Source organism: Vigna unguiculata, chromosome 8 (genome assembly GCF_004118075.2).
Source record: "Vigna unguiculata cultivar IT97K-499-35 chromosome 8, ASM411807v1, whole genome shotgun sequence".
NCBI classification, from domain to species: Eukaryota; Viridiplantae; Streptophyta; class Magnoliopsida; order Fabales; family Fabaceae; genus Vigna; species Vigna unguiculata.
The window spans coordinates 32,878,322-32,896,750 of NC_040286.1; the positions used below are offsets into that span (position 1 = coordinate 32,878,322).

Consider the following 18,429-nt stretch of genomic DNA (forward strand, 5'->3'; position numbering starts at 1 on the left):
TTATCACACTCTGATTAACATAGGTTCAGATATCAGAACCTTTCATCCTTATCCAACAAGCCACAGATATAGTAATAATGTTATGTATCTGCTTGATAGGCCTTTCGAAGGTAAAATCACTCAACATTAGTGAGATTTGAACTGAACTCACGTAACACAGATTGATACTATCTTCAACTCAAAATTTTAATTTTTGTGGGTTTTAGAATGAGATTGTTATCAAGCATTTGGTTTGTGTGAGCAATAAGGGCAAGTTGAGCATCACTTTACGAGTCGAATCCGAGTTTGCATTCCACTTTGGCAGAATCCCATGCTTGATTGGGTGAGAATATAAATAAGCAGATTCACGTAAGCATGCACCAATGCGGTTCACACTATCACAGTGAGCTTTTATTTATTTTGATTCTCAGCCAATCATCTTCTCCCTTTTCTCTGATATTTCTGTGCTGGCCAATCTCTTTTTCGCTGGTGGCATCACTTTTGTGTTTGCGTTGTTCCTTCTTTTCTTTTGCTGGTCTCTCCAACCATCATGCTTTATTTTGATTCTTTGTTTTGCTTGAGAACCCCATAGCATATTCTACTCCCCATGCACTATCAACACATCTTTTACCATACTAAGACTTTAACCTTTAAATCTACTTTTCTTCCTCTTTAATTCTCACTCGATCAATCAAACATGGAGGTAATTTCTCATATTATAAGTAAATTTTATCGAGTTAAATTAGATTTAAACTTCACTTCTAACATGATATCAGAATTTTTATTTTTAAAAAAATCAGTTTTATGAAATTGAGTTAAACTTAAACTCTAATACTCCATGGTATTAAATATTGTTATCGGATATTTACTTTATAAAAAATTTGTTTTGGAAGGTTAAATCAAATTTAAACTCCACTTTTAACGTTATTTTGGATCATAATCGTCTAAATTTTAGAAATTAGAAGACTAAGCATCCAATTAAATATTATTATGAAAAAAAATATTAAGCCAAACTATTACGAGGAATAAAGCAACCGACCTTAGACTAAATTGCAGATTGGGCTCTTCAAGTTCTGGAAGGACTATATTCATCAGTCTTCACGAGAATAAGCATATATATCTCAATTCCAGAGTTTAGATTAGAAATGTTTCTTTTTTGATTTTCTTCAAATATTAGTGGTACTAGGAGTTTTTAATTCCAAAATATTCTTGACTTTTTTTGAATAATAACTTAAAGTTATACCAATAGATTCTACGTCATTTCTTCCAAGTGTCTGTCACTACCTATAAAAGGAATGAACATGGCATATATGCATAAAACAAGAATTAAACCATATTATTGAGGTAGTCATTTTTACGGAATTGATTCTTAGAAATATAAACAAAAATAACTGCAAGATGCTATAAACCAACTAGCAAAATAAGAGCAATTTAGTTTAATTATTTTCAACAAAAGTATTCCTTTTTGTTTTTCATATATAATATACAATGTTTAGTAAATTAATAGAATTATTACTCGTATAATAGTTAAATTCATTGAACTTACTATACTTGGTATACTTTTGTACATACCCACTTTACATCTATTTCATTTGCATATTTTTCCTCCTTTTTTTAAATAAGATTTGTAGAAAATAACTTGTAATATTACTCGTGAACAAAGAAATAGCACATATTATTTAAGTATTTATTTTTATGTAGCTGTAATCTATAAATATTTTACGTTATAAATCAATTATCACGGTAATAAAAATCAACGTGTTATGATATTTTTTTCCACTTTTGCACAAATAAAACTAAATTATATATTTAATATCTACAAGCGAAAAATCATGAATGTTTTACTAAATTAATTTTCATATATTTTTACCAATCACATTAACTTATATTTATATGTTAGTATCTCAAGTCAGGGATAATAATAAGAGAAATTGTCCATTTTAAAGTTTGAAATTAAGATAATATTTAAGGTTAATAATAAGAGGAATTATCCGTTTTCAAATTTGACATTTCTGTCACAATTTTTTGTAAAAGGTGTTTTGAATAGGTGGAAAAGAAAAATATATTTAAATTATCATTGACCTCAAATTTAAAAAAAAGTTAAAAGAAAAAACTATTAATCATATAAGAAGATTGTATAAATAAAATTGCGACAACATTCTTTTGAGAAAATGTTAGCAAATTCTAAAAATTGAATACAAAGATAAATGAAAAGTGGCATGAATAAAATACAAATAATTCGTGTATTAAAGAATCAATAAAGTGTTATAAACTCTATGATCAAAGTGTTATGTATATTAATAGTTTTGTCACTTGTGCATTAAGCTTTAAAGTAGCTATGAAATCAAGTTTACAAGCAAATGACATTTTAGAATAATACAAATACACCTAATTCTTATGAAGCCACTTTCCATATATATGGTCATAAGAAAATTAACGAAAGTGAAAACTAAAAAGACTTTAACTGATAGGATTAATGAAGAAATCACAGAGTTAATAGATATACCTTGTAATATTCATGGCATCAAATGAAAATGTTATGAGATAAAAGGTAATCTAAGAAAGCTTTTTAATGCCTTTAGTAACAGTTTGAAGAAGGATATTCTTAAGAAAACAGTGTGAAGAATAAGGATTACTTTTTTAAACAAGAAGGATTAAATTCTAATTTACATTAATCCATATACCCACGACTTGATTTTATTATATGGTCATTTAAAAGTGGTTACAGTTGATTTTTAAATGAGAGACACTAAAGTTGTGTTTATCATAAAGAATAAAACCGAAAGCGATGAAGTGAAAATGAGATGCATAATATCAATAAAAAGCGTGCAGTAATTAAAAGAGTTATTTTAAATTTATTACTTAGTTATTATTGTTTAAATTTTATTATTTTATTTTCAAAGAATTTTGTCATTGAACATTTACTTCTTCTTCTTTTTTTTGTATATTTTCCTACTTAAGCTTTTACTCCAGCATATTTTATCACAACTTTTTAATTTTGATATATCATGTAATCGTATTTATAAAAAAAGAAATTATTCTGGTACACCCTAAGTCTGACATCGTTTAGGAGTAGAAGTCAAAAGCAATTTAAATATTCATACCTTCTTCCACTCTTCTGAGACACCTTTTAAGAATAAAATCGTGACAGAGCTCAAAAGTTCCAACATGAACAGAAAATATCTCAAAAACGCGGTAAGTGCAGTTTAAATATTCCTACCTCATTTTAAGGTGCCAAACGATGGCTGCAGACAAAAAACTTAGATCAGAACCAGAACAAGTGTATAAGAATTTGATAAAAATTGAAACAAAAATATAGAAATCAGTTTGATAAAGTGTATAAGAATTAAAAGAATAGTAAAATAATTATATAGTTGAAAGGATGATATAAACTAATTAAAGTGAGTAGATAATGATTCAAAGGGACGTGTGTAATTTCATGGAAGATATATTGACACGTATGACTATAGTTTGAAGACTAATAAAATTTAATTGTCAATTATATGCAATAAAATAAAAATATAAGGATAAGATTCACACGGTTGTACTAATAACTGTTTGAGAATCAAAATCTGTGTATCAACATGTGTCAAGTTGTGTATATTATATGATTATAATAGTTAGTTAAGTGTTTGACATCCAACATCGAATAAATATACTTTGAAGAAGATAAGTCCCACCCACAAAACTTTTAAATAATAATGTAATCGTTTAAGGACCTAAAATAATTTAAATTCATTTTAAGCATGCAAATCTTTGTGGAATGAAATATTTTATAAAGTCTACCAAAACGCATCATGCATGTGTCATAATCCACAAAACTTTATAAATACAATCTTATTAAACTATAATGCTTAATTGGAATTTTCTCCTTTGAAAGAAAATTAAGACATGTTTTCTCTCTTAAAATATCGTATTTTATTATTAAAAATTGGAATTTCAAATTTAACATTAATCAACGATAAAGACAACAAAAAAATAGCTTCTAACAAACAAAACATCATAGGAATCAATCAGTAAGCCTTAGGAACTTGGCAAAAAATCAATTAGGAACTTTTTTAAAGTATTTATTTTTAATTAAAAGTGGTCTTAGCCTTGGAAAGCTGGCAAAAAGCATTCAGCTTCCTAAAATAAACTAAACCAAACACGCACGAGGATGTTTAATTTGGTTCGGTTTTCATTTGTTGTTTTCGATTATGTGTTTTAATGACAATATAATTAAGAAATATTGTTGAAAGGAACTAATAATGACTATTTTGTTGTACTTTCACCAACTCTTTAGTTTTGAAGAGTTTTTATTGTCCAACTATTCAAAACATTACATACATTCAAAACATTATATATGAAATTAATCAATTTTACGCATGAAAGACGTCATTATATGTGTGCTTTTAAAAATTTAGTTCAGGAAAATGTTATAAGTCTCGTATTAACTAGAGATAAAACAATTTTATATAATATAAATGGCGGTAACATTCACCTTACAAATTGATTTTGAGATATTAAGTTAAGCTTAAAATTTACATGTTGTTTCACTCGTTATCGGACCAATTATTAATGTCTAGTGTCAAATTTGAGATATATATACCTCTATATAAAAAGAGTGTATTAGAAGTTAACTTAAACTTAAAGTACAATTCTTAATAGAAAATTTTAATTTTGAGTTGAAGATAGGATACTACAAACTAATTAGTAAAAATGTTTCATATAATTTCTTTTTCTTAACTTAAATATAAATTAATTATAATCAATAAAAAGTTTATTTCATTTTCTTAAGTTTACCTTTTAAGACTTTGAACATATGTGTCGGTATTAAGTTAAATATAAGCTCTTATATCAGATTCATTAATCAATATTACAAAGGTTGATTATGCTTTGAGATATTCGGTTTTGAATATGATGATTGGTTTAAAAGATTAGTTTGAGTATTATAGAGCTATAATAAACACATTATATGAAAATGTTAGAAAATATATAAAATATACAAATTTGAATTTTAAAAAGTAATCAGTGATGCCTTTTTTCTGTTTTTTGACTTGGTTTTAGTGTTGAATAGTCATATTTTATATGCAATTTTGATTGGAAAAAAATGAAATATTATCTTGATGTTTAAAACTTCATGTAAGAGTTATAATTAATGGCTTTGGTGGTGGTTCCATTTTATGGAATTCTATGTAATTTCTTGCTCTGTATTGGTCATCAATCTAAGTATATGAGATTTGCTAAAGGAATCTCATATACGGTACAAAGAATCATTTTCAAATGCATTTGGTCCATATTTGTTCGACGAATAGATATTCATACAATAATTTTAACTCAAAAGCAATTACATAATTTTTAATTCAAATTTGTATAGCAAACTATATTTCACTCAGCAAATTTTTATTTTTATCAGAAAAACAAATATATTAATTTAGATTGAGGTGTATTAACTCATACACAAAGTAATATATACAGAAACAAACATAAAAGACAACAATATAATCTTTCCCCGCTATATGTCTTAACGAATGTGTTTTGTTTTAAAATATGTTATATTTAAATGTATTAGTGTTAGAAATATTAGTATAGTTTAAAAATAAATAAATAAAAATTATTAAAATAAAATTTGTCGTTTCAAATTGTTTTAATCAAAATTAATTTTTGAGGTAAATGTTACTATAAACAATTTAATTTTTTAATATATTTTATTAATTATAAGTTACTATTTTTATTTAATCAGATTAATTGCAAATTATTCTTATCTCTCTTACCTATAAATATCATGTGTGTTTCAACCTAAGATATTTATAAAAATAAAATATTTATAACATTTTTTGTGAGTTGATGTGTTTGTTGTGTCTTGTCCCCAATGCACTTAGACGTATTTATGGATAGAAGAGAAACCAAAGAATCATTTGCAATTAATATGATTAAATAAAATAGTAACTAATCAATAAAAAATGAAAAAATAAAATTGTTTATCATAAACACCATTTACCTCCAAAATTAATTTTGATTAAAACAATTTGTAACAATAAGATTTATTTTAATAATTTTTACTTATTTATTTTTTAAATTATACTAAAATTTCTAACGATCTCCATATAATTTTAAAAACAAAATAAAACAAAATATACCATTTTTTAAAACAAAATATTGTCTTTCAGCGTGAAAAATCTTTGGGGTGTGAGTCTTACACCTGATGCTTATAAACTTTCACCCGAGAAAATGCACACACTTAATTGTCTTGAGCTACATCTTCTCTAACCGGATTTTAGTAAGTAAAATATACAATATCGGTGTTCATTTTAGGTTATACTTAGTAGATTCACATTACGACATTGTGCATGTATCTTGTTTCATGAGTGTCACTTAGAAACGTGTTCATATCTCACAACGATAGTCCCACCATGTAATAAGAGGTATATGTTTATTTAATAATGATAAATCATATAGATAATAAATCATGTAGATAATAAGTATTTGTCTGAGCAACACTAGTATTTATAAAAATAATCTTTGCTTCCATGGTATATCATGAAACAACATATTGTTTGGTAGATTTACATGATATTGCACCTCCACTTTGTTAAAACAAATAGTCCAATCTTTCACAACCAAGAATGAGGGTGAATTGGTTTTATCAAGTTTTGATCAATTTAATCTTTTCGAACTAATTTTCAAAAGAATAACTTGTTAAAATAATTGTAACAATATGATTGGATGCTTAAGTTGTTGGATTTTTTATACCGTGACAAAAATAAGAAGAGAAAAGATAGAACTGACAAGAGGTTTACCTTGGTTTGATTCCTTGGAATCTACATTCAGTCTCCTCTAACAAATCACATTTAGAGAGTCTTTTTCACTATGCCACAAAGATTTGCGAAATTTACAAAAAATATTTAGAAAATCTTAAATCTAAGACAAGAAAAATACTCAAGCAAGACTATACACACTTGCATCAAACACAATTACTTTCACATTGAATTTCAGCAAATAGTAGAATACAAATTCAAAAATCATCGAAGGCCTTCGAATGCTATTTCCACATTTATAAATTAGAATATGAATAATTTTTTTGTACTATATTTTATATAATGGATACTCTCAAATTTTTATACACATAAAAAGAGTTTGACATTTCTAAAATGTTTTTTGAAAAATCGTAAGGTCTTTCATTTTAAGTTGTGTTGTGCATAATGGAAAGAAGATAATTTCAAATTACAAGAGCTTAGCAAATTACAGATAATTTCAACAAACAAGCAAACAGAGAAGGGTGAAAATGTGAATAAGATAATTTGGTAATGTAATAAAATTACAGAGAATACTTTGGCAGTGTATACAACGTCCACAACATGAACAAGCACCCATTCATGGGCTCATTCAACCTTCAAACTTTATGTAAAACAAGACAAGTTAAAGTGTGCCCATTTGTAATGAAAGTGATAGGTCTTCATCAGACGTAGATGGGCTTTTATGATTGTTGTGATCAACCTTTTATTTCAATTTTCTTTTTACATTTCACGGTAGTACCTCTTTTGCATGCTCAGACTATACGTAGAAGTTCGAAAAAGTAATGTAAGTTATATACGTAGAAGGGGAACAAATAAGATACAATGTACATTTTTTTTTTCATTTCTTTTTACTGTCTCAATGATACTTGTTTAAATCATCTGTATTTTCATAAAACAAACTTTTTTATTACAAAATTTAGCCCATTAAAATTGTAAATTAAATACGGCGTTTTGAACCGCAGGTCTTTTATTTTTCAATCCACGACTGGTCCTGTTTCCATACAACGTTGATCGGACAGTATTGATGGTGTAGTGGTCACAAAAGTGACAGCACCCTGATTGCAAGGTGGGGGCTGAAAAAGATATATCGTTATTTTAAGAAAAGACAATTTTTAAAATTTTGAAAACAGACACACAACTTTTTACTCAATTCCTTGTACTCATCCAAACTCCATCTATGAGTAAAGAAATAGTGGGCAGTGCAGCTAAACAAAAAAATACAGAGAAGACTGTGTACAGTTAACTCATTTATCCGTGCTTATTAAGAAAAACTTCATGGAGAAAAAAAAAACACATTTTTGCATTAATTTAATTCAATTTTAGCAAGATTAGAAAATGGAACAACGAGGAGAGGAGAAAAAAGAAGGTAGAGACAGTAAGAAATAGAAACAACCCCATGCTTTATATTCACAAAATTGAGCATCTTCGGTGGAAAGGGAACTACCTTCTGCAAGAGTTTATAGGAAGCCAAGAACACGAGCTTATTACAAGGCTATCGTCTAGGAATTACAGAGAAAATTGAAACCCTCTAAACTAAAACATTGTCACCCACTTACAAAGTACAAACAAAGATTTGAAGGGAAGAAAACCAAAAAAATAAAATAAAAACTTGGAAAAAAAATGGTATTTACAACTTTAAGTGTCAACATATGTTGCAGTATCCAAAGGTATAACAGTATCTGGAAAATCTGTTCTTGGGCCAGCAAGGGAGTAATATGCAAGAATATGAGCAGGATGCTCAACAACAATAGGTTCTTCCTGTTGATTGCTCACAACCACGCGTCTAGAAGGAATCAACTCAATGTTCCAATAAGGTCGAGCCATTGCCAAAAGATCACGCCCAGAAGGAGATGCTCCATACCCTTGAACCCATAGGTATCTCAGAGAAGTTAGTCGAGTTGCAGCCACAGCTAGTGCATACTCACTAAAAAAGGAGCATCCTCTCATTTCAAGCTTCTGAAGACTGGGGCAGCCCTTAGAGAATTCCAGAAGCCCTTCATCAGTCTCTCCCACATACCCTAGAAGCATCCATCTCACGTTTGGGCTGTATTGTCCTATGTAACCCAGTCCCACATCGGTCAAGCCCCCAGGTCTCAGATACAGAGCAAATCTTCTGAGCTTATCACAACCCCTCAGTAAAGCCCTCACTCCGTTGTCAAGTGGCAAATCAGTTATTTTCTCTTCACGGTCAAGCAAGACAAGGCGAAAATCACAAAGCTTTTTCAGGTGAGTACCAATGTGTTCTAGAGACGCATTTGAAATGTCGGATACATAAACGGCCAGATATTCAAGATCTGGACAGCCATGTGACAAAGCAATTAGTCCTCTTTGTGAAACAACACCTTCTTCATCCTCCATTCCTTGATCATCATCACCTCTTTCAATCCGAAGCCTTTTAAGCTTCCTACAACAGCGAGCAAGCACTTCTAATCCTCTGTCTCCAATCACGTTCCTTGACTGCCCATAAGGAACAGTTATTAATTGATTATCAATATTTCAAACGTTGATTAATTCAATATAAACTATTGTCTCTAAGTAATACCCACTTCCATTCTATTGATTTTATTAATTTTACAATTTCATGTGCACTTTAAACTATAGTCTATATATCTATTTCATTGATTTTATTATTTTTACAATGTCATGTGTGCTTTAATCTGTGTAAAACGTTTGGGCTTGTGGAGTATGGCTAAATGTGGAAGGCTAGATCAAAAAGAAATTAAGACAAGCAAAACAATGATAGCAAATATAATGACAGAATGTTGGAAACTTACCTCAAGTACTTCCAAGTTGGGGCACCTTTGGATTAACGTACAATGGTCCTCTGTATCCAGCATTGCATACAAAAGATCCAATTTTTTCAGTAAGGCTGTATAAGGGAACACCATGGGCATTTCATTCTTTGTAATATATGTCAAACCCAAACGACTTAATTTTGCTGGCAATGATATAGCAGCGTACTTCTCTGATTCTTCGTTGTAGGAACCTCCACAAAATTCTTCTAGAGAAGATGCATATCGAAAGAAGTTCACCAAATCTAATATTTCACAATCAGTAATTTTCACTGAGTTTAAGTTGGGGCAATTTCTGGCTATAAGTTCAAGGTCCTGGATTCTGACATTGGCAATATCAGTCAAGTAAAAGTTTAGGGTCTCTAGAACTGTATTATTCAAAGCAAGCTGATGGAGCCAGTCACCATCATTCTCAACAAGTGAGCTTTCCTCTAAAAACAAGATTCTCAAATTCCTGCCAAAAGGAAATTTCACTGTCAGGGCCACACAAATTTATAATAACAGGCATACGTTCCATACTTGGAAAATCAATGTCTAGCCACAAGTGACCCTTTCTCCTAAAACAAACACCTTTAGTTTGAATGAGTAAGAAGTTGGATAAAATCGAAGTCAAAAATGAACAACTGAAGATTTTTAAATCCTCCGATAACATTTCTTTCTTATATTACTTTAAATGAAAAAGGTATTAGCATTTGTTTTGTGTTGAATGGTTGTTAGTCATTACTCTAAAAGAAATACTTAAAGAATTAAAAAGTGAATTATTTTATTAAAAAATCTAAAAATCTATGTAATTAATACATTAGTTCCCAATAAAAATTCTATTCAATAATTCTTTAACTATTACTCTCGAGATTTATGATTATCAGAACTACATTTTTTATATGCTGAATGCATTTTATTTATTTAATACTTTCTAGAAATTTTATAGAGATAAAAAGCGTGAAAAAATTTATACTGGTAATGAAAATATTCATTATATTAGAACTAGTGAAATCATCGATTTCCTTTCTTTCTCAACAAAACATTTCTATTTTTTATATTCTTTACATCTAAGAGAATCTTATTCTAGATATGAAATAAGTATTGAGAAGAGAATATTGTAACTTATAGTGTAATTAATGAGTGCAAAAGAGTATAAACTTGGAATTGAACGCATGTTGGAATATGAGGCAATTTCCTGGTAGTAAAATCAGAATAAACAAGTTACAAAAACAATTATATCAAATTACAATAAAAAAAATTAACAACCGAGATAATTTAATTAATGACTGCAAAAGAATATACTCAACACAACATGGAAAATAAGGCAAGTTCTTGGTAGTAAAATCAGAATAAACAAGTTAAAAGCATAATTGTAGTATTATAATTAGATGTGAAAAACACTTTTCATTTGATAAGGATTAGAAGTTGAATTATATGTCATCAACCTTATGCGTGTTATGTCCAGACTAAAAGAAAGGAAGAATACAAGTTTAAATCTATTTCACAATATTATAGTTAAGGATTCAAAGCACTTCGGCAATTATCTTCTTCAAAGTTTATAAGGTATCGATGCCTAGTTTTAATCAAAGGTTAAAGGAATTCTATATTCTTCTTGTTATTGTTTCTTTTTTTTTTTTAAAAAAAAGGGAATTTCATCTTCTTTACACTAACTCATCAATTATCAATTAATAAGGTAATATGAACTTGTTGGAAACTCCAGCAGCATTAAATGGGCCAATTCATTTCAAGTTCATAAAAGACGGAGTAACTCTCACATCTCCTCACCAATAACAAATAATACAGTAAGATGGCACATAGCATCTTATGGAAAAAGGATAGGAAAAACAAATCTTCTTCCCAAACAATATATGAACTGCAGAATAATTTTCAGGGTTTGAAAACCAATTGAAGACACCACGCGAGCCATTACAAAATGCCATTACAAAGCATTAAGAATTTATAAAACCAAAACAGAAATATTATCTCAATTATTAAAACACCTGACTGCGTTACCAATTAAAACATTGTCCATTTTGATGCACAAATGAATTATGTTATCATTCTTGTTTTTTGTTCATAAGCTGAATATAGGGTTTCTTCAAATATGCTAAATCGAATTGATAAACTTCTTAATTTCTATTTACAGTCTGAAATACAGACAACAAACTAGAATTGAATCAACCAATTAAAAATCATCACTAATATGACTGTTACATATATAAAAAAATCCATAAATTTACTATATGTAGAAATTTATGTTTGAATGACATAAGTTGTAAATAGGTTGGTATGATTTTAATCAACAACCATTCTATATATAGAAACTTCTGATAGAATTACACTTTCAAGTAGTAGTCCCAAAAAACATCAAATTACCGATATGCATTCATTTTTATAGTTTCTGTGAATTCACCAAACTTGGTAAATAGAGTAAACAGAGCTAAAGGTTATAAGTGGTAGTGTCTAGTAAAAGTATTTACTAAAGTTCAAATAATTATTTTTCTTTTATGAACTGCACCATCCATAATCAGCCAACATTAAATAAAAACACAAACTCTCAAGCGTGAAACTGCTCCATGAATCACAAGCATGAACAATCCTGATTTTCGGAAGCAGTCTACTCGTAACAATAACACAACACGAGGTAATGAAAACAATAAAAAGAACCAGAAACAAAGAGAATGATTTGCCCAATATTTAGGTGACAAGCAGCAAAAACACAGTAAAGAAGAAAAGAAAAATCACCTGCAAAAGCGACCAATATAATAAAGCCCATCCGTGGAGAATCCAGAGCACTTATCGAGCTTGAGCGCCTGAAGCACGTGACCACGCGAGCAAGCAAGAACCTCAAGATCGGAATCCGTCACAATCATGCGGCGAAAGTGAAGTGACTTCAAGCAATCGAAGTAGTGAGAGATCTCTTTAACCCACGGTGTAACGAAACCTCCCCAATCCTCTGGTATGAGGTTGAACATAGCTGCCCGGGGCTTCCCCTTCAGCTTCAGCGACTCTAGGTGCGGGAACCGCCTCCGGAGGCGGTCAGGCGTGGTTGTGTAGCAGAGCGCAATCGTCACGTGCTTCCGTGTGAGAGAGTCCAGCTCGTACCACCGGTGACACACCTGCGACACCGCATCCCGGTCCTTGGGGTCATGGATGTACGGCATCACACAGTCGAGCACCACATCGGATAACTTGGTAGCAGTCGCCATCCGCCGGGCATCCCGATCCTCCATGACGGCCGCAGTCTCCGGTTCAGTAGATCTCAAATTGTTGGATCGGTCCCGTTCAGGTTGAAAAAGAAGTTCCCAGGGATTATGCTACACGTGCGGAAAGCGGCGCCGCCAAAGAGGTGTGGGAAAGGAAGAATAACAGAAGAGGAAGATTCGAGAGTGCGATGAACGATGAAGATAAGAGGATTCAGGAATTTTGCACTGAGAACGAGCCAATCGCATCGGAACCGTACCGCTGAACCAGCCAATCGGAGGGGATGAAAGAAAGAGGGTAAGGGGAAGACATAGCAGAAGGGTGAGTGAAGGGACGGTAGAGATTTCGTGGATGTGGAAGTATCGGACGGTGACAGTTGGAACAGTTTGTTAGAAGGGATTGGATCGGACCCTATTATATGAGAAAAAAAAAAAGAAAAAAGTAGGGGTCAGAAATTTAGTACCAGTTGTTTTTATTATTATTGTTATGTAACTAAAGTGGAGGAAGCAGAGGTGAGGATGATGGGTGAGAGACCAAGGTAGAAGCTAGAAACCCAGCAAAACGACAAAACTTACCCTCTCACTTCCCAACAATGTAAAATCAAGTTCTTCAGGGACTCGTGAAATAATATTGTTACACTTTGTTTTTGCTTCAAAATTATATAAATATTTTTTCTTACAACTATGTTTTTTTTAATTTTTATTTTAGATTTTGTGTCATGGATAGAAGTGCTTGTAGGGGATATTATAAAAAAAAAGGTTGTAGCGGCTATGTGGTCTGATGAATGATGCTGCGCTCAAAACTAACTGAATTTGAACAAAATGATTACATTTAGTGGGTATGTCATGAAAAGATGAGTTTAGATTCCAGAAAATGTTTAGTTAGTCAAAAAATCGTTTTCGTTACAAATTTAAATATGTTAAAAAATCACTTCCAATGACATTTACTTGTGTCATAGGAGTTTTGATTGGTGCTTCATGTGCCAAATAGTAATTATACCTAACAAATATTTTTATGACTAATCTATAAATTTACTTTTCTAAGGAAAACGGTGGTGCAAGTTCTGAATTGTATTTTAAATAGCATCTTGTTTTTAGGTTTCTTTTTCCGAAATATAAAGAAAAAACATCATGATTTGGGAAATTATGATGTGGGTTTTACGGACAATTTGCATGAGTGTTATGTTATTGTGATGGGAAAAAGGGCCTCGGGAATAGGAACAAAATGAAAAAAAAAAGTGGATGTTATAAAGAAAAGATATCATTTTATAAAATTTAAGAAAAAAAATTGTACCATATTCTTGTCCGTTATTAGAAAACCAGTATCATATGAAGGAACAATTCTTAGAAATTTGTCATGTACAACATATCCGAGCAAACATCTATTCCCTACTACATTTGCAACTGTTGGAAGCAGCATCTCTACCTACTCCTCTTGTATCATAATTCCAAAGTTCAAACTTCAAATATGGATGAAAAACCATTTCAGAATGTACAGGCATAAAAAAAAGAAAGAAAATATAACTTTTCTTACTCTACTTTTATAATATACTACTACTAATTTAAAGTATATTAAAAAGATATTTAAAATATCAATATAATATATTTTAATGTTCAACTGTTAGGTTATATATATATATATATATATATATATATATATATATATATATATATATATATATATATATATATATATATATATATATATTTTAATATATGATGATAATCATCGAGAGATTGTGGTTTCATATAGTTATATGACATTAGTTTTACATATATAAGACCTTTGATACCACTTTAACGCCAAAACCTTAAGAGACAATGTTGTTATGGATATTTATTCTTATATAGTGTTTAACTTTGTCTTTTCTATCCAATATAAAACTTTTTATTCATACTTAGACTATTCTCAATACCAACAAAGAGGCAACACTATAATAATCAATAAAAAATCTGTACTCGTTACCTAAAGTTAAAATTACGATAAATTATTGTTAAATTGTTCCAAATTAATAAAAAAGAAACTAATTTTGTGTGATTCCTTTAAAAAGATAAATCTAAATTAAAAATTAAACAAACATTGCAAATATAGCCTTCTAAACCTTAACGACATTGCAGAACGTTTAATTATAATATATTGTAAAACGTTATTTGTCAACTCAATAAGAAAATATTATTTTTTATATAATAATTTATTTTTATTATATAATAGTATAGATGAGCTTAAAAATTCCGTCTAAATATATATCTTAAATACATGTCAAAATATTTCGAAGTATTTATCTTGCGTTAACACTGAGTCGTTTGAGGTTTGAAATGACAATATTAAAATTTGTTTCAGTTGTGATTTGTTTCTTTTTGTATTTTATTAAGGTTATACAAAGATCTAAACAATTAGTTGGGCTATTGATTAATAGATACTAATAAACAAGTCAACAGTGAGTAAAAGTCAACAATAACTACTTATCTAATAAGATGCAACTTTGTTTTTCTTTTTTATTTTTAGAAATTAATTTCTAAAATTTATGTAAAACTATATTAATTAAGCCTTACATTAAATAATTAATTTCCTTAAGACATGTTTAGTGACAGCTGAATGATAGGTCCATTATTATGCAGGTGAAACCTTTTGTTTCAATTCATAACTGTCCAACTCTAGCTAGCTTTTTCAGTATTGAATGAAAATTAAATATTGCATATCTTTTTGACATAACTCATTGATCTTACTAATATCAAATATGTTAAATATGTTTTTTATCTCTTAAGTTTTATCTCTTAAAGTTTTAGTAAATTTTTAAATTAGTTTATTTTTAAAATTTTATATTAATTTAATCATTCACCTTTAAAAATACATAGATCTAGTCCTTCTTATCAAATTTTGTTAAATTTATTTGACATTTTAAACGCATTTTATGATAATATTTGAGTTAACATTAAAGTAAAATTGTGTTAAACGGTGTAAATAATTCAAATATTATAATGAAATGCATTTGAAACGTCATATAAACTTAATAACATTTGGTTACAAAGACTAAATTTACATATTTTTAAAGATAGAAAATTAAATTGGTGGAAAGTTTTGAAAAAAGATTATTTTTAAATTTGACTAAAATTTGAGAGACAAAAACATATTTAACCCTTGAATTTATAACTATTATAAGAATATATGAATTTTCTTCTTTCAAAAAATCAAAACTTTTTATTGGTATAATAAACTTTAGAATCCTCATCAAATTGATTTGAATAAGATCTAGCTTCAAGATCAAGCAATAGGTTTTATTGAGAAAGAAAAGTTATGAGAGTCAAAAAAAAAATTGTTAATTGATGCAAATAGTGTGTTATGTTATGCCACTTTCATCATGATAAAACCCTAGATATAATATAATGATATTCCTTATTCTTTTAAAATATGAGGAGCCCAATAGAATTTCAGAAAAGTATGGAAAAAGCAGATCCTGGAAGACAATAAAAATAAATGCATATATTTATGAATTCAGATTTGACACAATAAAATGGCATTGATTCCCATCCTGAATTAACGGAAAATTCTGGATCAAGTTATTTCTTCACATGCATCAATTTCAACCACTGGTGCGTACTTTTATTTCAATAAAATATCAACAAAAATTAGAATAAAAAATGGACGGTAACTATTAACTGCACACATTTTTTAAGACAAAATATATGATGCTATTTCAATTTTGGAAAATTCTATTAAAAGGGAATCTATGTTAAAAAAATGATATTATTGAAAAAATTAAAAGAGAAATTAGGAGAGAACTAATACTACTAAAAATTTTCATATTATATTAAAAAAATTGTAAGAAAAGACTTTTTCTCTATTATTTTTTTAAGAATTTTATTTAGAAAGTAATTTTTTTGTTAGTAATTATTTTTTATAAAATTATAAAATTTACAAGTATTTTTTACAAAATTTATTGCGAAAAGTGTTTTATACAAAATATTTTATAAAAAAAAATGGTAGCAATTTCTTGCAATATTTTTTTTTACAGTAAATATTTTTTTAAAAAAAAAATTAAATAAAATTACAGGAAATATGAATTTTATTACTAGCGTAAATTATTTTGAGTAAGTATATCAAGTTTGGGAGTATTACAGTATTTTTACGTAATATTATATACATTTATTAAAATTAATAATATTCTATATTTTAAAATTTTCATTATATTTAAATATCCGCACATTGTTGAATATAATAAATTTTTATACATTAACCCCAACATTATATTATATATGACCCTATCTTAAATTAAAGAAGAAAATTGTAGATATTGAAATCTCATCTCATCAAGATAAAGTTTAGAAAAAATTATATATATTAATATTATCTAGAAACGAAAGTTTTAAAACTATTTTTTATCACTATATTGGTTAACTAAAATACGCATGTACTTTCCAAATTTAATTAGTAATAATTTGCAAGTAGAACTTCGAGTGGAAGTCATTTGGTAAAATAAGTTAATAAGTGTATGTTACTTAGTTAATAACTAAAAGCTGTATGAAACACTCTAAATAATCCAATAACTATATATATATATAATTTGCATAACTATTTATTTGGTATAGAGTTTATAGTTAATCGTGTTTACATTAATATATGTAAATTAAATCAAATATACTTTATTTCATAACGTATATTATAAATAATTATCTCATTTCAAAAACACATTAAATATACTACACATGGATGTATATTATAAACAGATATTCATCAAAGAATATTCACTTACATATTTCATAAGACAAGTATTAAATATATGTTTAGATACTCATACCTAACCTATAAGAACTCATCAAAGAATATTCACTAATATATTACATAAGACATGTATTAAATGTATGTTTTAGAGACTCACACCTAACCTATAACAAGTCTTTCAATTTTATAGTCTTAGTCTTCACTAATCCAGTTTAAGACATATTCAATGTGTTATGATTCACTTGTCAAACCTTAATATGTATTTTCACGATACAATGAATATCACTTAAACTTTTCACTAATATATTAATATATACGACATAAATTATTAATAAAACAAATCTTTCTAACAAAAATGCACATACTTAATAACTTATATTACCATAAGCAATGACAGACTAGACCCTCCCAAAATTGTTTATATATATAAATTAACATGTAATTTTAAATATCTTCTTAAATTTAAATATATTTTATATATTTAGTATATCCAAAATATGTATTAAAGATCGATATTTTAATTTTTTTTTTCAATCAGAACTGCAAATATAAATATGAAGAATTTTAAGCAGTTCCAAGTATTCTGATTTATTAAATTATGTATTTATAGTAACGATTTAGCATATATATCATTTTAAAAATCTTCAGTCATTATAAATAAATTGTGCTAAGAAATGTATCTCAATTTAAATCCCTTTAATAATATATAAAATATTAACTACAACTAATTTTTAAAATACTTTTTTGTCCTAATTTTCATTAAGTTTTGTCAAATCAGTCATAATTTTTTTTTTTCAAATGGATCCTAATTTTCATCAATTTTATTCAATTGGGTATTTTTTTACAAACACCGTTTAAATTATAGCTGTCAAAGTGGGTAATCTGGCCCAACCGGCTCAACCCACCATGGGTTGATCACTTAATGAGCCAACCCAACTTGACTCACTTATTAATTAACAAGGCAACAAAATTTAAAG

At 28.3% G+C, this 18,429-nt stretch overlaps 1 protein-coding gene across 1 annotated transcript; it reads right to left on the bottom strand.

The window, feature by feature from the left end:
- Nucleotides 1-8,135: 8,135 nt before the first annotated feature.
- Nucleotides 8,136-13,188, bottom strand: LOC114194330 (coronatine-insensitive protein 1-like). The gene is made up of 3 exons (XM_028084483.1): nt 12,275-13,188; nt 9,530-10,001; nt 8,136-9,212 (listed from the first exon to the last, which is right to left on the bottom strand). The coding sequence occupies exons 1-3, from the start codon at nt 12,760-12,762 to the stop codon at nt 8,391-8,393; spliced, it is 1,782 nt and encodes a 593-aa protein (XP_027940284.1). The 5' UTR covers nt 12,763-13,188; the 3' UTR covers nt 8,136-8,390.
- Between the last annotated feature and the right edge of the window lie 5,241 nt (nt 13,189-18,429).

Coding starts and splice junctions, on each gene's coding strand:
- LOC114194330 (XM_028084483.1), bottom strand. CDS start 12,762: ATGGAGGATCGGGATGCCCGGCGGATGGCGACTGCTACCAAGTTATCC. Junction 10,002..12,274: donor TATATTGGTCGCTTTTGCAG/GTGATTTTTCTT, acceptor TCCTTTTGGCAG/GAATTTGAGAATCTTGTTTT. Junction 9,213..9,529: donor CCAACTTGGAAGTACTTGAG/GTAAGTTTCCAA, acceptor CCTTATGGGCAG/TCAAGGAACGTGATTGGAGA.